The following is a 22014-nucleotide window of genomic DNA, read 5'->3' on the forward strand; positions in this document are numbered from 1 at the left end:
GCCCCCTCTCTGTTGAGTTTTCGCCGGGCGTTGAAGACTTGGCTGTTTAAACAGGCTTTTGAGATGGGTTAGTTTCTGTTGGTTCTGTAGAGATCAGTTGTGATTTTAATCTGTTAATGTTTTTATGTTACTGTTTACTGTAATTATATATTCTTGGCTGTATGTCACCCAGAGTGGTTGGACAACCTCCCAGATGGATGACTAATGTAAATGTAAATGTAAATTTAATTTTTTAGGTAGCCTATCTGGCCGAAGCCACTCTAGTCGACGTACATATTAAATTCCAATAAAATACAATAAATACAGTAAATACAATAAAATATGATATACTCAGCAATAACAAAATAACAACATATGCAGTAGATAACAACAGGCATTCAGTATGTAAATTAGCCCACTCCGGCGGTCCCAAAGGCCTGTCCAAACAGCCAAGTTTTTAAGGCTCTGCGGAAAGTATCCAGGGAAGGGGCATGCCGAAGATTGAACGGGAGGGAATTCCAGAGAGTGGGGGCCGCCACTGAAAAAGCCCTCTCTCTAGTCCCCACCAACCTAGCTACTGTTGGTGGTGGGATTGAGAGAAGGCCCTGTGTGGCTGATCTTGTTGGGCGGCATAATAAATTAAATAAATAAGTAAATAAATAAAATACTACTACTACTACTACTACAGTAGTAGTAGTAGTAGTAGTGATGATGTTGATGATGATGATGATGCTACATAAGCAAGCAGTTGCCATTGCCACATTGTGGAGCAGCAAATTTCTTAAGTTATTTATGCACTATGAAAAGAAGCATTTTCATTTGGTCTTTACTGATCAATACATTTATTTGGGTGTCCCCCACATTCTTATGCTATATTGTGGGGGTGGAATTCTTAGCCTTACAAAATCCCTGTAAGGAAGGTGTGATGAGCTTACTGAAGTCATGCATGTGTAGCATTCTGAGCATTCTGGAACAGGGATGGGAGACCTGTGGCCCTTTAGATGTTGGACTTCAACTTCCATCAGGCCAATGAAGTCAGGGATGATAGGTGTTTATCACCTGGAGGTCCAGAGCTTCTTCATGCCTGCTCTAGAAGTACTGTTTGAATGCTAGTTGTTTTTATACCCATATTTGCGGATATGGGAGTGCGAGGGGGGGGACTAAATAAAAGATGGTACCATGTCTAAGGACCTCGTGGCTAAACTGAGATTTGAATGAGAGACATCTCTACTCATATGCTGAGCCCCTATGCTACAAAAGGCTTTATACCTCAGACAATGTTGGAATGTTGTAGACTTCTGGAGAGTCAGACATTTTTGCGTAATACCAGTAAGGTGTCTTTGGGCACATCTGTCCATCTGTTTTGAAAGGGTGTGGCTATGGGACTAATGCCCGTCTCACTCCTCCATTCCAACACATCCCACCAGCTTGCACTGCTTCCATACGTATTACACATATATGGCAGGAATGAAAGAATCAGTGCAAGCCAGCTTTCAGTCTGGAATGAAACTACATAGGGAGCTAATATGAGTACATGCTCTCATTCAACTAGCCATTTAATCCTGATGCTGGAGGTCTGCAGATAAAGCTAATGATTTTGGCCATGTTGCGTTCCTTGCCAATGAAGGGTGAACTTTTTAATTGTAGCTCTACTTTCTTCTTTGCCAAGTAAGGGCATGTTGGCAGTTTGTTTGTCAAACAGCAACTCTAATAGGAATGTAGGAACATAGGAAGCTGCCATCTTAGCTCAGTATTGTCTACACTAACTGTAGTGGCTCTCCAGGATTTCAGGTGGGAAGTCTCTCCTAGCCTTGACTGGAGACGCTGGGGATTGAACCTGGGACCGTCTGCATGCAAGACAGATGCTCTACCACTGAGTTACAGTCCTTCCTCAATCATTTATCATCCAGAGACCTTTGTTCTATTACAGTTGTTCAGCTCTTTGATTCTACAGACTTTGCTCCTGAAAACAGATTTTGTCAAAAAGAATGGTAAAGCTTTAAAACAGCTTGGATGAACTTTCCATGTACCACAATATTTCCATCACAGCTCCTTATGATGCCCCCCAAGCTCATTGTAAAGAGTAGGGAGCCCTTGCAGAGGTATCTGATGCACCACGAGGGGCTACTATCAGAAATGAACATCACCAAAGCATACAGAAACATTTTGGTGTCACACACACAGTTCTTTGTAGTCTGTTTCTAAGCCTTGACTCACATGATTGAATCATCCATTTAAAATTTAATTCCTTCCACATAGCAGACTAGATGTTGGGGAGAAGAGTTCTGGGCTAACCTTCACCCTGGCATGCTAGCTTTCTATGTCCAGGGATATTTATTTTTATTGTACCAAGAGGTGGCCCTGATTAAAATATCATCTCATCGGGGGCCTGGCTTGGCTAGCAACCAAGATGGAGGTGTAAGGATTTTGCTCCCCAGCTTGAAAGGCCTAAATAGGCTAAAAACAATAACCTAAAAGGTAACCGACACAAAATTGACTAGAGTGGGATCTCAGGAAATACAGCAAGATTTAGCAAAACCAAGCTGATATGAGACTGTTTCCATCCCTTTGAATCAGACAACAATTCCTTGGACTCCTCAGAAAGTGGGCCTAGCAGCTTCACCATAGAGAAAGGCCGGGTAAAAGTCCAAAGTCTGCCAAAGCGGCCATGGCTGCTGATGGTGATCAGTTACCTGATAACCTTCAACTGCTCCACAGGGAGCTCAATAATGACTGGGCTAAACTTTCGCAAACTCTAGAAAATCTCAAGTCTCTGATAACGGTGCTTATGAACAAGGAGGAAAACATCAGAAAAAGATAGAAAAATGTCAGAGGTGATACGCGATTTGCAACTTAAGGTGGAGGATCCAGAAAACCAAGATCATCACCAGAATATTTACTTTTGTTGAGTGAAATCTGGCCTGGAAGGACAAGACATGGTGTTCTTCTTCGTAGCCTGGATTAATGAGGCCCTGGAATAGAGCTGACTGCAGAGGTAATTGAGAGAGCACACAGGGCTCTGGGAGCAGGTCCTTCTGATAACAACCTACCTAGAGATATCATCAGATTCTCCCGCTTTCCCCTGAAAGAAAATTATATGCAGCTCAGTGGTCTGGAAAACTTATCCTGCCGGGGTTAGCCAGTTCAGGTCTATCAAAACTTGAGCCAAGAAATGCTGCCACCATGATGGCCGCACTTTGACAGTTACAGTGTGGGATCAGATTAAAGAGATCTTTGCCGAAGTGAAGCTGGAGTTATCAGGAGTTGGAGCTGCAGACCAGGTTGAGGTGGACGACCAGGGCAATCTTCTATAGAATCCAGATGCTGGAAAGAAGAAAAAGATTTTATGACATGAGCTTGCAGCTACAAGATCTCTTTCAAAATGGAGTACCAAATCTCACTCACAATTCCTTATTCTCTCCCCCAGTGTGAGATGCTCAGGGCTTCTCATTGCTCAGCTCTGCAGCTTTGCACAGAAATTTAAAGATTAACAGAAGCTGAACCAGGTTACTCACTTCATTTGAAAGGGAGTTTAGGCAGTGCTGATAGAGACCCAGAGGTAATGTACCATACGTTGGTATCAATTCTATTTGGAGATAAAGGAGGGCTGCAGAGGATTTGGAAGTAGAAACAACTGAGGTGGGGTGGAAGTCAATTTGGAGCAGACCTTTTAAGACTGTTTTGGAGGCAGTCCGGGAAGCTTCGCTAAAGGCGATTCATCGATGGCCATCTAACCCTGGTTCATTTAAGCTATATGAATCCTTCTTTGTCCCCAAACTGTTGGATAAGATGCTCTGAATAAGGGACCCTCTTACACATGTGGTGGCATCGTTATTATGTGGCAAGTTTTGGGGACTTGGTGTTTAATCACATCTCCAGAATAATGACTCAATCCTTGGCTTTACTCTCAGTACAACTGGGTCCTAAATTGCTGCACATGGACTTAATCTATTTCCTCTTGGTGGCAGCACAAATGATGATTGTGGGAGGGTAGAAAACAATCTGATTTCACACTGAACAACTGGTATTCCAGGATCTGGTCCGTGGCTCTTTCCAAAAAGCTTACTGGCTCAGTTCTTCTGGCCAGAGGCTGCCCAAAATTATATACATTTGAGGAGGTTTGGTTTCCATTCCTTTCCTTTGTCAACGACTCAGCTCAGGGAAAGAAACTACCAACAGTCCATAGACATTTTTGGAGAGGCTTCCTTAATTAAATATGGGATGGATATTTTGCTTGTAAGGTCTAATTTACCCTCTACTCAGTTTCCTCATATCCTAATTGTGATCTCGCAAAAATGAGACCTCGTTTGTGTATTTTTATGTATTGTTCTTTACATGAAAAAATTCAATAAACGTATTAAAAAATAACTTATCATCTCATCCCACCCCTCCAAAAGCCTGGGCAAAAAACCTGCATCTTAGCCTGGGCAAAAAAACTGCATCTTGACCTGCTGACAAAATGTACAATGTTGGTGCTTGTCACATTTAGTTGGCTCCTGAGAATCAACATTTAGTTGGCTCAGTGGAAGAGCACATGCTAAGACTCTTTAGTCAGTTGACAGCCCTTTTTCACATGTGTGCAGTAACCAAGAATCACTGCAGGAAAAACGTATTTTACCTCAGAGCTGACCTTTAAATATGCCAGATGATTTGATTTTCAAACAAAGCCCAAAAACTGTGTTCTAGCCTTTTTAATTATTTTCAGCAGGTCTTAAATGTCTAGAGATGTCTCCCTATTCTAATGATGCAACTTTGTGAAAAATAGTAAATAAATACTTTGGATTGTATCACACTGTCATTCTGCTTATTCAACAAACTTCTGCTTATGCAACAGAATGTCCCCCTCCACTCCCGTGAAGCTTCCCCTCCAGAGGCAGATTCGGGGGGCTCCTGAGGAGAGGAAGGGGAGCCTTATGTGTGTGGAATGCAGCATTGGATGCAACCTCCTCTTTTTTGAATTTAACAAGATTTATGCATTGCTTAATCAGAAAGAACTCTAAGCTGTTTACCTCAAACAATATAAAATGTTCATAAGAAAATACCAATAAAATCAATAAAAAGTAGACATAATAAAATGCATCAACTATAGCTAAACTCAACAATATTAAAACAAATATACATAATAAAATTACATATCTGGTTAGGCTTGCCTAAACATAAGTTTTTCGCTTTCTCCCCATCACCACACCATAGTCTCTTATGTATTCACATCAGTTCCTTCCAACAATGGATTAGGATTAATTGACCTTTGCAGTAACATATTACTTCCTGGCATAGAGCGCTGCTAGGTGCAGTGGTGTGGATACTGTCCAATAAAATATCTGCATGTTTACTCTGCTTTCATACCGAGTTTGCACATGATATATTTTTCTACATTAACTATGAATAACTTGGATAGGACCAGAACTTGGAAGTAATTTGTTACAACTAATGAATTACTTGTAATTAATTACTTTTTTGAGGAATGAGTGGGTAATTCCTTTACATTTTGATTGTAATAGAACTGGGAGTAATTTTATTACTTCTGTGGAGTAATTGTAATGTTTCCAGCATTACTTTTGGGCATTACTTGCGGGGGGAGCAGGGGAAGTCTTCTGCTCGTCCAATTTGTGGATGAAAATCATGTGCCTCAAACTGGGCTTCTGCGCAGCATCGCTCTTCCCTCATGCTCTGTGGGTGGGTAGGAGGTGATGAGGGAGGAGATGGAGAGTGAGACGGGGTGGAGTGGAGAAAACAAGTGTTTAAAAAAATGGATGGTGGTGGAGAAGAATGGAGTGGAGGGAAAAGAATGGAAGGAGAAGAATGGAGTCGGAGGGCAAGAACATGGATAAAGGAGGAGAAGGAGGCAGCAGCAGAATGGAGATAAAGAATTGTGGAGGTGAATTGTGTGGGTGTGTGGGTGTGTGGATACTGTGTTTGCCCTTGGCACACAAAGTGGCCTCCACCACCCTCTCTGGCTACTGTGCTGCATTTACAGTATTTTATCTTTTTTGCATCTCAGGGGAAAATGTTTGCTTGGGTGAGTGTCCCTTAGTTGGGGGCAGGGCAGGGTCTGGGAGGTGGTTAAGTGAGAGAGATGATGCTTGCTGGCTGAGTGTGTGTGTGTGTGTGTGCACTTGGTTTGACGTGCAAAGATCTGAGTAGTGGCCTCTGCCTCCCTCCCCACCACCCTTACCAGCAGAGATATCACCATTGCTATCTTATGGATAAAAAGAATTATTCTACTATCTCTGTATGTGTGTGTTTATTTTTAATGTTGTTTTAGGCTACTTAGATGTGCAGCAGCCAAGGCCAGCACCTTGTAGGCACTTTTTTAAAAAAGCAACTGAAATGTTATTATAGTGATTACTTTTGAGAAAAAGGAATCAGTTACTTTCAGAGCAATTGCAATTGTAACGGTAATTACCACTTTTTTGGGCCATGTAATTGTAACTGTAAATTATTACTTTTCAAAAGTAATCTTCCAAGATTTGGGTAGGACCATAGCTCAGGGGTAGAGCATATACTATGCATACACAAGGTTCTGAGTTCAGTCTCCGGGTAGGTCTGGGGAAGAGCCCTGTGTGAACCCTGTAGAGCCACTGCTGCTGTTTCCTGGTTACTTCAGCTGAATGAAACTAAAATACTTGCTGAAGGATTTAAAATGTACAGAAGCACATAGTGCTCCAGACTGTGATCCATTTATTTATTTATTTATTAAATTTATTAGTTGCCCATCTGGCTGGTTCTCCAGCCACTCTGGGCGCCGCACAACATAAAACATACAATTCACATTAAACCCTTAAAATTCCAGCAGTAACACTAAAACCTAACCCACCCCAAGGGCCTGCCTGAAGAGCCAGGTTTTCAAGGTCCGGCGGAAACTCGTTGTGGAGGGGGCATGGCGGATGTGATTTGGGAGGGAATTCCATAGAGTGGGTGCCACGATTGAAAAAGCCCTCTCCCTAGTTCTCACCAGTCTAGCTGATTTAACTGGTGGGACGGAGAGGAGGTCTTCTGAGGCTGATCTTGTTGGGCGGCAACATTGATGATGCTGGAGGCTTGTCCATAGCCCACAGCCAAAGTAAAATCCCCTCCCCCACCCGGACAAAGGAACATCAGTTCATGAAATAATCAAGATTTCCTTGGGGTATTTTAAGGCTACTTGCCATTCCTCATTTCCCTTTCTGTGGACCAGAAAGATATTTTGTAAGCCTCAGTCAGCTAAATGAAGGCTACCCTTTTCTTTGGCATAATTGTTTCTTTTATGTGCAGGGATTTTTGTTTTATTCTTTGGTAAGGAGAAGCAGTTGATCTATTGCCTCCACCTACGGTCTGAAATGATAGAGCCAAGGCACAAGTTTATCGCCTCCTTGGGAATTAGCTGCTTCATGCGTGCATTAACGTACACACATGCAAAGGCCTTGCTCCTGCTCCAGATACTTGCATGCTTGAAGCTGAGGAGGGAGGGATTTCTTATGTGGTGAGTTCCACCTGTTTTTACCCTCTTCAGGCTTCACTTGTGCTCTTCGGCAGGCCATCCCAAATATCTCTAGTTGTGGGTGTGGATTTCTCACAGGCCACCTTCATCCTGCTCACCTACTCCCTCTATTTTGCTCAAGCTCCCAGTCTCCTGCCTGCAGGCTGTCAGTAGCAGGTCTACATTGCTCCTTCCCTTCATGCTTGCTCATTGAACCAACAGACACACATGCATGCACCCAGGCAACAGTGGGAATGCCCAATGGAGGGACACTGATGACTTCTCTCCCTTTCTTCTGCTAACACCCCTTGCTCTGTGGGTGGGCCTGGGGACCTGGCAACAGTGCATGTGGGCTCTCACATTGCATAACAAATAAAAGGGCATGCCCCCTTTTCAAGAGGACAAAAAAGGCTAGTTGACTTTCTAGCAATTAGCAATGTTTGTATGTGGCAGCAGTTGTGCCTTTTTGAATTTTTGCACACCAGGGAGGCCCTCATGTAGTGTTATTGTAAGGCAAGTCCAGCCACAATAGGTTTCTAGGAAGCAACATTCAATGGATGTTGTACCCAGTGCATGGATCAAGCAGACCTTTGCTCGGCCACTTGCCAGAGTTAGTAACAGCTTTTCCCAGCTTGGAACCACCATTGCTGCCACCCTCTTAGTTCCCCCCTCCCTCAACAGGTGCCCCTTGCCTATTTTCATGCTGGCAGCTGACAATATAATCAAGAGTAGAGATAAAATAAAATTTAAAAAGCCAGGAGAAGCTAAGTCAGGCTTTCCCAGTGGGTTACAGAATCTGTTTTCTGCATCTTTCTGGAAGCTTTCACTTTAGGTATTATGCAGGGTAATTGTACAGATTTACCTTTCAATGATCTTCATTCTTGAGATAAACCAAGGCTGCCCTATTTATGTATTTTAAAAATATAATGATATATTTCTGACATGGCAATCTAAGGCAGATTTCTCCAGGAAGAGCTGGCAGCAGTTAGTTATGACACTGCAGTTTTCATCCTACATTTGTGGAAGAAAACATGATTCCTCCTTCTTAAATCAATTGATTTTTGGCAATACCAATCTATCACATGATCCCTTCCCTGCCCCTTTTGTTTAAATGTGGCTCACGCACATTTGCATCTCATTCCTCTGGACGATAGAGGTCCATAGAATGCTTCGCAGTAAGGGCTTCACAGTAAGGGCTTCGTATGCAACAAGAACAACACGAGGTTTTGGGGCTCCGCCGAAGCCGATGGGGCTGCTTCAATGGCCCGTTTTGCTCCTGCTGGGGCCTGCTGCCTTCCTGCTGGGGGACTGTTCTGGCACTTCCTCCCACTCCTTTCTTGTATTCTTAACGACTGTATCAGAGCCTGGCCAGGGACTTCCTCAGTTCACTGCTGGGGGGTATGTGGATGACCAGCACATTGGTCACTATGAGAGCTACACAAAGAAAGTGCTGCCATCAGTCTCTTGGATGAAGGAGATGGAGAAGGAGAGAGCCGATTATGGGAAGCGACAGACCCAGATCTTGCAAAATGAAGAGCCAGAGTTCAGAGCGAACTTGGTAATTCTGCAGAATCGCTTCAACCAGACTAGAGGGATTCACACCTGGCAGACCATGTATGGCTGTGAGGTGGGCCCAGAGGGGCGCAGAGGAGGGTATATCCAGCACAGCTACAACGGGAGGGACTTCCTCAGCCTCGACAAGGAGACCCTCACCTGGACGGCGGCCCAGCCGGAGGCCCAAGTGACCAAGAGGTCGTGGGATAGAGACAGGGCTTTTACCCAGCACTGGAAGGCCTCCCTGGAGGAGGAATGCATTGAGTGGCTGGAGGGTTACCTGCACAACGGGAAGGAGGTTCTGCAGAGGACAGAGCCACCAGTGGTGAAGGTGACGTGCCAGGCGCACTCAGATGGCATGGAGACCCTCGTCTGCCGAGCCCACGGCTTCCACCCCAAGGAGATCGATGCTAACTGGAGGAAGGACGGGGAGGTCTGGGAGGAGGGCACCTTCCGTGGCCTCGTCGCCCCCAACTCAGACGGGACTTACCATGCCTTGGTTGGCATCCAGATCAACCCAAAGGACAGGGACCTTTATCAGTGTCATGTGGAGCATGACGGCCTAAAGGAGCCTCTGGATGTGGCCTGGGAGGAGCCTGCCTCCAACATAGCACCCATTATTGGGTGTGTTCTGGGGGCCATCCTGCTGGGAGCAGCTGCAATTGCTGGGATCATGTTGTACAGAAAATGGCAGTCAGGATTCAAAGAAGCGCCAACAAGTGGCCAAGGGTCTGACAACCAAGGGTCTGACAACTCCAGCAAGGGGAGCAACCTGGCCATCTAGGAGCCCCAAAGCAGTATGAGCAACAATGTCAGCACAACGCAGACAGCAGGGCTCCCAGTGCGAGAGGCGAGAGAGTAAGAATGGATCCTCTTCCTCTTTCCCAAAGCATTTTAACTGTACTTTTTAACTTATTATAACTTAATTGAATTTTTGCACTGTATTGTTTTTCTTACTGTATTTATTGTACTTTTTTGCTGTTCACCGCCCAGAGAGCTATCGCTAGTCGGGCGGGATATAAGCCTAATAAATAAATAATAAATAAATAAATTCATAATGGGGACCCTACTCGAGAGGCAAAACAGCTCTTGTGGGCACAAGATGCAGTCATTTTAAAAAGTTGTTATGACTTAGCTTTCATTAGATCAAATGAATGAAATTTGCCAAAACTAAACTTCAATACAAAGTGCTAAGTCTCTTTATAAAGAGAGGAGACATAACTTCATTTTGAGGACTGCATGACACCAGCTGCTCCAGCTGCAATCTTGGCTTTGATTCTTTCAACTGTTTCAATGGAGGTGAGTATCAAAGGGTCCTGGCCATTGGAAGGACCATTAGGGGTAATGTTTGGGGTGACAGGGAAGATATCCACATTTTTCAGTTGGGTTGAGGCAGGTGGCTTCATTTTGACTTGGGAAGAGGGGGATATTGTTGTAGGTTCTGCGGGGAACAGTTTGGGATGGGAGAAGCAGTGCTCCCCCCCTCCGAACGAGAATGGATGGTACAGGTTGTAGGGAGAAATGTAGTGGATTAAGGAGTGGAGGCAAACCAAGGAGGAATGTTAAAATACTGTACTGCTCTGAGTTGATGTGATAGGGCAAACTATCAACTGAATATAGGCTAGAAAGATGTATAGTGTAGAAGACACTGTAGAGGTAAGTGAGTACTGTTATCATCTGCAGATAAGAAATGGGAGTGAGACTGACAGAATGGAGTATTTCTAATGAGTTCATAGGGAGCTTATGAATTGTAGGTCATTACCCTGCAACTTCTTCATCTTATTTTCAGTAACAGCACATTTATGCTTGATGATAAATCATCAAATGAGACTAATATGTACCATAGTTCAAAAATGTGATGTTTACACATTTACTGGCATTGAATATGTTGCTGTCAGGGTACAACAGCAATGTATGGCCATTGGGGATGTAAGTTGACAGCTAGCTATAATGTGTAAAAATGGCCAAAAATGAATCAAAACATCGGGATCTTTAGTCACATCCATACATTAGACTTCCTTGGTCTTCTAATATCACAACTACCATCCCAGTTGGTTAAGTAGAACTACAGGTCAATAATTTCAATATTTGCATAATAGACCAAGATTGGCTCACTGGAAAGCAAGCACCTGAGCACTGGGAGTGGAAAAATATGAAAGTGGCTCAAAAGAGCTTATCCAAAACGTCAAATGTTTGTTGATTTTTAAAAAAAAGAAAAAAGGGTGACTATCCACTCTTTAATTCTGTGGTTGTATAATAGTTGGTAAGATTTTAGGTGGCAAAATTCACTGAGACATATATTAGCAATTGAGTGCCAACTGTGTGCAAAATATTTGAGTACTTTATTTTTCATTTTAAAATAATCACCCACTCTGATTGGTGGTATATAAATATTTTAAATAAATAAGGTGAAATTGGAGTTCCTTTTAATGACAGCAGATTACTCAAATATGTTCTGCTCATTCAAATATTGTGCTGCTGCAAACAATTGCAAAAGAGTGTTTCAGTACAGGATGCAGATGGGCATTCCAGATGTCATAGAGAAACTGCTCACCCTGTCAAAGCACTTCCTCTTTCCACTTTCAGATGGCTAACAGGAGGTCTAAAGACAGCTTTAATTAAGTCAGTCTACTTAATTAAAACTTATCAATGACAACTATTATTTCCTGTATAGTTAGTTAGTTTCTGTCATAAAGTTTGAGAGAGGTATGTGGTGGTTAAAAATACTTAAAAGATTGCAATCCTTGGCATACTTGAGACTTTCTTCCCGGTAAATATATTTAGGGTCTGGATCTGCTTGTTAAGCCAAAGCCAGGTTTGGATAATCTGTGAAAGTACAGATATGCAAATTAAATATTAATTAAACCATAGAGTATGTTAATTTACAGACAAATATAGTGGAAGGCCTATGGAGCGATGTGTCTGTGTCCTGTTGGTTTTGCATGTAATGTGTTCCTTTTTAAAGAACTCTGAGGTATCTGTTATTCAGGCCCAGCAACTTATTTTGTAAGTTGTCAACCTACATACATTTTGCCTGAGCATATGCTCTTCTTCCACCTCATTTGGGTAGGATTTCCACTTTCAAGAAATCCTTGTTGCATTCTGAAAGCTTCCTTGACACTTTTCTTAAGCCATGTTAGCATCCCTGTTGGACTTGTTTATATCTTTATTTTGTCTTTCTTTATTTTACACATTAACAGAGTTTCTGTTGGAGTAGTTCTAAATAAATTCCACGAACCCTGAAGTAATGTGACCCTCCTGACTTTTCCTTTAAACTTCCATTTAGCTAGTCTCCTTATTTTTATTTTAAATTCTTTCTTTTGAAATTAGATGGCATTTCTATTGTGCTTTCTGAGCAAATTTCCTCATGTATGGGTTGAATTAGATAGCAAAGCAGTCATTGTTTCTTAGTTGTCTGACATTTACATCTTGCTGCCGCTCCTTGGACACCCTCAGGAGTAATCAGGCATGCCAAAAAAGAGGAAAGAAGGGATGCATAGGCTCTAATAAACCCATAGCATTGACTAAAGTCCAGCAAAGGGCTTTCCAAATATGGCAATAGGACTGTGTAAAAAAAATTGACGTCTAGTGCCTATAGTGCCTAGAACCATCAACTTATTAACAATATTTATATGCCACCCAGTAACAAATGGTAAATAGTTGTTGCCATCTACCTTGCTACTGTTCACATGACACTGATTGGACCAGGAGGTAGTTTGCCTCTTGCCAATGGAGAGACAGTAAAGCTGAGCCCTGAATTTGGGAGAAGATAACAGGAATTTTGGAAGAAAATAGATTAAAAGGAGCCAAGCTATGCACAACTGATAAAGGGCCTCCTCTGCGGTTATCGCTGAGGTATGCAAATACTACTTCAAGGCTACAAATATTGACTTTGTATTGTGCATAGTTGTTTCATATCTAGGAAACAGTGTTGCCTTTAGTTCACAGATTTCAGCTGCGGAGCAGTTTGTGGGAGGTGGAAGGAAGGATGGCTTTTTAGAGCTATAGTGTCAAAACAAAAGGAACTGTTTACAATTTTCTTCTTTTAAGTACAACTCTGTCACCCCAATGCTTTTTTCAGTGTTAGTGACTTCATAGCTGGGTTGCTTTATCTTTGGCTGAATACAGGCATATATTTTGCGTTTTTTTCCCAGCCTGATGTAACTCCAGCTTTGCAGCCTGTGTATCATGTCATACGTGCTTCCTGCTGTGGAGTCACTTCCTCCATCCACACCAATGCGTTGCTCCAGTCCTAAAGAGGTGTGTGCTATTTTATTATTTGTTATGAACTGATTCATAACAAATCCCTTAATATTTATGAGAGATGTGCGTTGCTGTGCTTGCCCCATCTTTCAGTTTTCAAATGAGTAGTTTGTTTGAATTGTCATGGAAAGTACATATATCTGCACACTCATCCATAATCCATACTTTTTATTGTACATACACCTTCTATTTATTTCTCCATGGTTTTTGTTTTGTTTTATTTGTATGGTTAGCCATCACTCTGCACTTCAGGATTTTGAAAATGGATATTCTACTTCTGCTGTGGCTTGCATGTTTGTTCCGTACTACTACTATTACTACTACTACTATTGTTATTGTTATTATTATTGCTCACCCTTCACCCAGAGGTCCCAGGGCAGGTTACAACAACTGACCAGAATCACAAAATAGGGTGGGTCCCAAAACATCTCAGTTGTCAAGGGCCATGATAAAGAGGTGCACCTTCAGCATTCACCTAAATCTGCACAGTGAGGTCACTAGACACACCTCTGTGGGGAAGGAGTTCCACAATGTAGAGGCTGCCACAAAGAATGCCGTCTCCTGGGTCACCACCACTCTTAGCTTCTGAGGGTGGCAGAACAACTAAAGGGGTCCCCTCTGCTGATCTCAACACCCGAGAGAGTCTGTAGGTAAGGAGGCAGTCTTTCAGTTATTTGGGACTTAAGTCGTTTAAGGCTTTAAACACTAGTGTGAGCGCCTTTAATTGAGCCCGGAAATGAACTGGCAACCAGTGCATCTGTTTTAAAACAGCAGTTGTATGAGATTTAATAGCAACCTCAGTCAGTAATGTGGCTGCTGCGTTTTGGACCACTGTCTATTATCTCTGCAAAATCATGGAGGATGAGTGAAGTGCCGGGTGACTGGTGGAGGGGTAATGTCTCTTTCTTCAAAAAGGATGAACCTGCAAATTACAGACCAGTCAGTCTGACATCAATCCCTAGGAAAATTCTGGAGGAGATTGTAAAGTGGCCAGTCTGTAAGCACCTTGAAAACAATGTAGTGATCACTAGAAGCCAACATGGATTTATCAAGAACATATCTTGCCAGACTAATCTTACCTCATTTTTTTATTGGGTAACCTCCCTTGTAGACCGTGGGAATGCTGTGGACATAATATTTCTCAACTTCAGCAAAGCTTTGACAAAGTGCCCCATGATAATCTGATTAGCAAGCTAGCTAAATGTGGGCTGGATGGAACAACTATCAGGTGGATCCATAGTTGACTACAGAATCGTACTCAAAGAGTGCTTATCAATGGTTCCTTCTCAAAGTGGGGGGAAGTAACCGGGGTATCTCAGGGCTCGGTGTTGGGTCCATTGGTCTTCAACATTTTTATTAATGACTTAGATGAGGAGGTGCAGGGAATGCTTATCAGATTTGCAGATGATACAAAATTGGGAGGGATCGCTAATACCTTGGAAGACAGAAAGAAAATTCGAAGGGATCTTGATAGGCTGGAGCATTGGGCTGAAAACAATGGAATGCAGTTTAACATGGATGTGCAAAGTTCTACACCTAGGAAAAAGGAACCAAATGCACAGTTATAAGATGGGGAATACTTGGTTCAGCAATACTACATGTGAGAAAGATCTTGGCAATTCTGTTGATCACAAGCTGAATATGAGCCAACAGTGTGATGTGGTTGCAAAAAAGGCAAATGCTCTTTTAGACTGCATTAACAGAAATATAGTTTCCAAATTTCATGAAGTAATAACTCCTCTTTATTCGGCACAAGTTAGGCCTCATTTTGAGTACTCCGTCCTGGTCTGGACACTGCTCTTTAAGAAGGATGCAGACAAATTGGAACAGGTTCAGAGGAGGGCAGCAAGGATGATCTGGGGACTGGAAACAAGCCCTATGAAGAGAAAGAACTGGGCATGTTTATCCTTGAGAAGAGAAGACTAAGGGGGGAGATATGATAGCACTGTTCAAGTTCTTGAAAGATTGTCACACAGAGGAGGGCCAGGATCTCTTCTCGATCATCACAGAGTGCAGAACATGGAATAATGGGCTCAAATAACAGGAAGCTAGATCTCAACTGAACATCAGGAAAAACTTCCTAATTGTTAGAGTGGTACGACAATGGAACCAATTACCTCGGGAGGTGGTGGTCTCTCCAAGAGGCAGCTGGACAGCCAGCTGTCAGGTATGCTTTAATCTGGATTCCTGCCTTGAGCAGGGGGGGTGGACTCGATGGCCTTATGAGCCCCTTCCAACTCTTCTGTTCTATGATTCTATGACCCGCTGAAGTTTCCGAGTCATCTTCAAGGGCAGCCCCACGTACAGCGCATTGTAATAATCCAGTCTGGAAGTTACCAGAGCATGGAGTACTCATAGTAGACGAATATTGTTAGTCTAGTAACTGATTTTCATTGTCTTTTTGTCTTTTTTTCTACTCATGCATGGGTTTTTTGGGGGGCGTTACAAACATTGTGCACAAATAATTTCTATAAATGTGCAATAATCATACATTTACAGAATAAAAAAATTGTTTTGCCAACAATTTCCACATAAAATAAACCACCAAAAAAAACCCAGTAAAAATACAGTTTGCCTAGCACAAATTTTTCAACAATACGAGTTTGCCAGCTAGAAATGCTTGTATGATTGTTCACATGACACAACAACCAATCACACCCTGAAATGTAAAGGTTATGTTTCTCTGTTTTATCTCTTAAACATGTTCACCGTCCCATGTGTAAGAGGAGGAGGAAAAAAGTAGTAGTGGCAGGCAGGAAAGAGACAGACCCTGATTTCAAGTTTAAAACTTCGCCACAACTTGATTATTTATAACTAATAAATGCTTAGCCATGTGGTTAGGTTAAGAGCAGGTTCCTGCTAAAGTAGCTACCTATATCTGCTGGGCAGCCCCTATCCTGCCATACTGCATAGTTGCAGTCTTGGGGGGGATCACCTTATGCCTCTGCTAAGAACATTAGGACAGTTGCATAACTTAAACCAACTTATGGGCCTTTCTCTCTCTCTCTCCTGTGGCCATCGAGAGATATACCTGTTTAAGTTTTGCAGCATCTGGGAAGTAGCCCAGACAACCTGAGGTCCGGCCATCCTTGGCAATTAGCTTCTGCCTCAAGGGAAACGGAATTGCCTCCCTCAGCTACCACAGTCCTCTCTCTCCCCACAGCAGATATTGCCATGGATTGGGGAGCCCATGCCATGAGTGAGAACATGGGCTGTTCACTGTTCTCCATAGAATTAGGGGAGTAGGATGGAATACTGTTAAGAGTAGCATTGAGGTTGAATGTGTTTGGCTTTCATAAGTTTTATTCTGTTTCTGTGTCTGAGGTGCACAACCACAGACAGTAGGAACCAGGATTTCATAATGCTTTATTTTCATACATACCAGCGCCCATTGAATTAAAATGATGGCAACAGCACTGCCATCATGTAACTTTTTAAAAAAACACCAAACCCTGACAAAAGTACAGAAAACAAACACTTGAAAATGGTTCCTGAGTGCCTGTGAAAATAAAAGAACAGGGACTGGAATATGGAGTTGGACAAGTATGCACCCGGGAAGAGGTGAGAGAATAGTGTGGATGTGGTGACTGCAGCTTGGAGGCGTTCCTTGGGTTTAAGGGGAAGACCTACATGTTGTGAAGTCAAAACTGAGTTTCAGGTGTTCACTGGTTGTTGCTTGTTAGTGTTAATTTTCTTTTGTAGTGTAAATTAAAGCTTAATCACACTTAAAAGATGTTTCAGGTCAGTGAGTGTGTCTAGATCTAAATTGGGCCTTTGGTTTCTGACACAAACTGATCTGGTGGAAACTTTAGAAGAGTTTTGAAAGCACGCTAAAAGTTTTCAAGGAAAATACTCAGCCAGGCATGTTCTAAATTTCAGGGATTCATCCAAAAGGATATCTTCAAACTGGGTGGATGGGCAGTGACATGTAACACAATATCTTTCACTAAGGGAAAAAACCCTAAAAATTTCACTTATAAGCTAATAGGGTCTGAACTGGCAGTGACTGACCAGAATGAGACCTTGGAATCGTAGTGCATATATCAATGTGTAGACCCAGTGTGTAGCAGCTGTGAAAAAGGCAAAGTCTATGTTAGGAACCATTAGGAAAGGGATTGAAAATACAACTGCCAATATCATAATGCTGTTATACAAATCTGTGGTGAGACCACACTTGGAATACTGTGTACCGTTCTGGTTGCCTTGCCTCAAAAAAGATATGGTAGAGCTGGAAAAGGTTCAGAAAAGGCAACCAAAATTATCAAGAGGTTGGAGCAACTCTCCCATGAGGAAAGATTACAACATTTGGGGCCTTTTACTTTGGAGAACTGGAGTAAGCGGGGGGACATGAGACAGATGTAAAAAATAAAATTATACAGAGTGTGAAGAAAGTGGATAAGGATCAACTTTTCTTCCTATCTCAACACTTGAACTCGTGGACAGCTAATGAAATGAAGCTCAACATTGGAAGATTCAAGACAGACAAAAGAAAGAACTTCTTGATATAGTGCATAGTCAAACTATGAAATTATCTCCCACAAGATATAGGGATGACCGCCAACTTACCTGGATGGTTTTAAAAGAGGATTAGAGAAACTCATGGAGGATAGGGCTATATTCTACCTCTGCTGTTGGATGCAGTATGCCTCTGAATACTAGTTTCTAGGACTCACAAGTGGGAGGAGTGCCATTGTTCCTGTTAAGAATGCATCTGGAAATCTGGTTTTGACATTAAGATTCCTCTGGAAATTTAACTGAATGATTGTTCTGGCTTCAGTATTAATTTCCATTCTTTCTCTCCCATAGGAGAGCAGAAATCATGTTTCTTGGCTAGATAGTGAACTGAGTTTTCCCATCTCTTTCCAGATGTGGTGTTAGAGAAGGCCATGCATAAGTGCATCCTGAAGCCCCTCAAGGACCATGTTGAGGTGATGTTAAAAGAATTCCATACGGCTGATGGCTCTTGGAAGCAGCTGAAAGAGAACCTTCAACTTGTCCGACAGCGGAATCCTCAGGAGTTGGGAGTGTTTGTTCCAACACCAGACTTTGTCGATGTTGAAAAGATTAAAGTCAAGTTCATGACCATGCAGAAAATGTACTCCCCTGAAAAGAAAGTCATGCTGCTGCTAAGAGTCTGCAAACTGATTTACACTGTGATGGAGAACAATTCAGGTAAATGCTGGCTCTTGGTCAAAGGTTCAGGGGTGCTTCTGGAGAAGGAGAGGAAATGAGGATATGTTTTATCTCCCAACAGAGTTTCAAATCTCCTTTTTCCTTATTTTATACCTGGGATTTTTTAATCTGATAGCCTGCATTTTGGTTCCATTTATTTCATATCTGAACTGTTCCCAGCATGGTGCAGGAACTAATGGATATAGCAGATATCTGGAAGAATGGGGCTAACACATTGAACGTGTTGGGAAGAGCAACAGGGAATCTAGCTAACCATAGGTGGGCATTTCTGAATAGTATGAAAACCATAAAACAAATCAGCAACTGTCTGTATTTAAATGGTGTATTCAAACATTATCTATGCATTGCTATAGTGTGGAAATGGCCCCTAATATTGTTTGGTTTAAAATGAAATAGAAACAGTTTAGTAGTTCTGTTTCTTAGCAGAGTATATATTTTGTAAAGCGGAATGAGAATTAACCAGCCCACCTTCCCCTCATACAGACTAACTGAATAAAAACAACAGAGACAGTCTTCTTTGGTAAAGGTATTAAGAATGTTTACCCACAACCTTTCATATATGGAGGAAACATAGGCTGTAGCTTGCAGAGAAAAGATAGAAGTAGGTAGTAGATTTAGTCCATGACCGGCAGAGAAGCCTGTAGAGGCTTCTGTCTCTTGTGCCTTAATGGATAATTATGCTAATAAGAGAACAACATCCCTTAACAAAGAAGAGGAAGAGAAGCAGGGAAATAACACCTATCAATAGGAAGTTACATCACAGTAAACAAGCATAGAGGTGTCCCCAAATTCTGGCGAGAAGGGACATCTCCCTATTAAAAGCATGCAAGCTTGCTTATCCCAACAAATATTAGTGCCAGTTCACACTTTCGTCTTAAAGTCTGGTACAAACAGCGCCATAATTTAAATGGCAAAATTTACGTGTGGTGCTGCCTGTTGTAAATGGCACACACACATGCGTAACTTGCCAGAATTCCCTGCATTACATGTGAAAGTAATTATCCATGTTTGTTGCAGGGAAACTGAGCCATTAATGCAATAAGTACCACTACGAGCAGCTGTTCTTGTGTTACCATCGAGAGGATGCTGAAAAACATCTAAAGCAAGTAGACTAGCCAGGACTAGGTACTGGGCAGATACCTGCATATAGCAGAAGAGTTTCTAAAATAGTAAGCCTAGTGTCCCAATATTGTGAGAACTCTCACAATAAAAAATAATACTTCCAGTGAACTCCTTCAGTCAGGTTATTGACACAGATGGATGGGATACTTTTATATTACAAAGGTCTGGATCTGATCCAGAAATTGATTTGTAATGAACTGTCCTTTAGACTGCATTTTCTCGTTTGTGCAGAGCAATGAAAAATATGGTGTCATTTTAGCTTAATAATTTGAAAATGGGCTGAGCCCTGAAAACATCTCTGCCTAAAGGTAATGTAGGCTTGCTGTCCTATCCTAGAGTACTGGGCAGACTTCAGTTAGGTAGGAGTAATCATTTTAGGTGGAACAGGGATGTTGCTACTAGCATCAGCAGAGTCCCAGCTCCCAGGGATATCATAGAATTGTATTCACACACACTTTTAATAGAGTGAACTAGCTCCTCACAGGAGTGTTCAGTAAGCCATGAAGCTGGTCAAGAACTTCACAAGAACTTCTCATTACTGGGCTAATATGAAACTGTTCAATCAAGACTGCTTAAATTATGCATACAAAGCTTAGCACAAATTTAACTAATTTTGTTGTCAGTGCTACAAGTATAACTCTGCTGTAGCCCAATTCCATCCCTTACTCTACTTCTCCAGTCTAGTGATAGCATATTAAAATGAAAATGTGCTCCTATCCTATAACTTCATTGGGTTTGCAGTCACATTCTCTTTTGATTAATTTTACAGCAATGGATCATGTGATAATAGCATATATGGTTGAGCAGTATTCACTTGTCAAGAATTTAAAATGATACAGCTGAATGGAAACAGCAATGCAGAAGACAGCTTTTAAACATGGAAAGATGCAAAAAAAAATGGCAGTGGGCTGTGATTAATGCCCATATTTTCTCTCTCCGCTCTTCCCCAACCCCCATCAAGGGAGGATGTATGGAGCTGATGACTTTTTGCCAGTGCTGACCTACGTTGTGGCTCAGTGTGACATGCTGGAGTTAGATGTTGAAATTGAGTACATGATGGAGCTCCTGGACCCATCCTTGCTACACGGAGAAGGTAAATGCCCTTGAAGCTCTGAGATGACTCTTCCACCAGGAATCTGATTACTTCTACTTTACTTGAATAGAGAGAAGAATCCCGTAAGTCTCTTAACTTGTTGCCAATGGTTTATCAAGTAATTTCTACAAACAAAACATAAAGATCACCCCAAGCAAATAAGATAAAAAGCCCTGTGTTCCTGCCTGCATAGAGAGTATGAGGAGGGAACTTTTGTCAATGAATATGGTTTTTGTGTAACCCTGGAAGGGAGACAATGTCATTTGGCCTAGCAACTTGGGTGGTAGTAACTTACAGTATAATTCTAACAAATTCTACTCAGATGTAAGTCCAACTGAATCCAATGGGATTTACTGCCAGGTAAGTGGGGTTAGGATTGCAGCCTTAGATTAGTTTGGTATAATGGATTAGGCCATACTTCTTTTTGCAGGGTCTGAAAAGGTGTGTGAAAGCCTTTCTCTTTAAACATCTCTTTTTTTAAAAAAAACTTACTGAGATTTTTTAATTATGGAAGGTTATGAATTAGTTTTCATAAGCCTCGGGAATAACTGATCTGTTTTAGAGGATTGGCTTCCTTCAGAAGCAAGGAGATTGCCACAAGTCTTCCTTCAGATTCACATTGGTATTTAATAGCTTACTACTCCAATATCACTGTCCTCCCACCTCCTACATAGCAGTGCATTGAAAAAGAAAAAAAATCCTTGCAGCCTCCATTTATATTTATTATTGGAAACAGCTTGGTCCACTGCAATAATCTGTTACATTTGTATGTGCTGCTCAACCTTAATTTGTACCACTCCTTTCTCAACGCTAAACTCGACCATCCTCTGCTATCAGGTTCAAAATTGCTTCCAGCACATTGGCCAGAAGTGATATGCTAGACAACTGGGAGTGAGTGGTGGAACTAAAGAATGGCAACAGAAGTATCTCCTTGATCACTTTGCTATACTAGAAACCCTTTTAAGAATGCTGCATATGTAATGTTTTCTTACACACGTTAATATTTTGTGTCAGAAAAGGCATGGATTGGGAAACCACACAGTAGTCACGGCAACCAAAAATATACCCTGTCTGACATGCATGTAGGAGAAGAATATGTAAATTGGTTTTATTATTAGACTTTCATCTTGACTCCATTTATGTCACTTGGGAGTAAGTGACGGGAATAAAAAAGATATTAAAATAGGACCTAGAATTCGTCTTCTCTTCTAAAGAGTTTGGTGGCATTTTGCTCTGAAATTTGCCCTACATCTGCAGTTCTTTGGCTCACCATAAGCCTACAATAGTGGAGGATTCCAGAAGCGCCTCTCCTCCTGGGGCAGCTGAAAGCAAAAGAATGCTGAAGAAGTTA

The 22014-nt window shown here is 41.9% G+C and overlaps 2 protein-coding genes across 3 annotated transcripts in view; both read left to right on the forward strand.

Annotated features, from left to right (window-relative positions):
- Window positions 1-22014, forward strand: part of RIN2 (Ras and Rab interactor 2) — a 91787-nt gene that overhangs the window by 60893 nt on the left and 8880 nt on the right. For both annotated transcript variants that reach the window (XM_061587784.1, XM_061587791.1), the window contains 2 exons: window positions 18122-18427; window positions 20532-20663. In XM_061587784.1, the coding sequence (XP_061443768.1) occupies window positions 18122-18427; window positions 20532-20663 (438 nt within the window). The remainder of the gene's footprint in view (window positions 1-18121; window positions 18428-20531; window positions 20664-22014) is intronic.
- Window positions 8645-9791, forward strand: LOC133388989 (class I histocompatibility antigen, F10 alpha chain-like). The gene has a single exon (XM_061635764.1). The coding sequence runs from the start codon at window positions 8685-8687 to the stop codon at window positions 9774-9776; it is 1092 nt and encodes a 363-aa protein (XP_061491748.1). The 5' UTR covers window positions 8645-8684; the 3' UTR covers window positions 9777-9791.

The sequence above is a fragment of the Rhineura floridana genome, chromosome 1, assembly GCF_030035675.1.
Source record: "Rhineura floridana isolate rRhiFlo1 chromosome 1, rRhiFlo1.hap2, whole genome shotgun sequence".
Lineage (NCBI taxonomy): Eukaryota > Metazoa > Chordata > Lepidosauria > Squamata > Rhineuridae > Rhineura > Rhineura floridana.

Coding starts and splice junctions, on each gene's coding strand:
- LOC133388989 (XM_061635764.1), top strand. CDS start 8,685: ATGGGGCTGCTTCAATGGCCCGTTTTGCTCCTGCTGGGGCCTGCTGCC.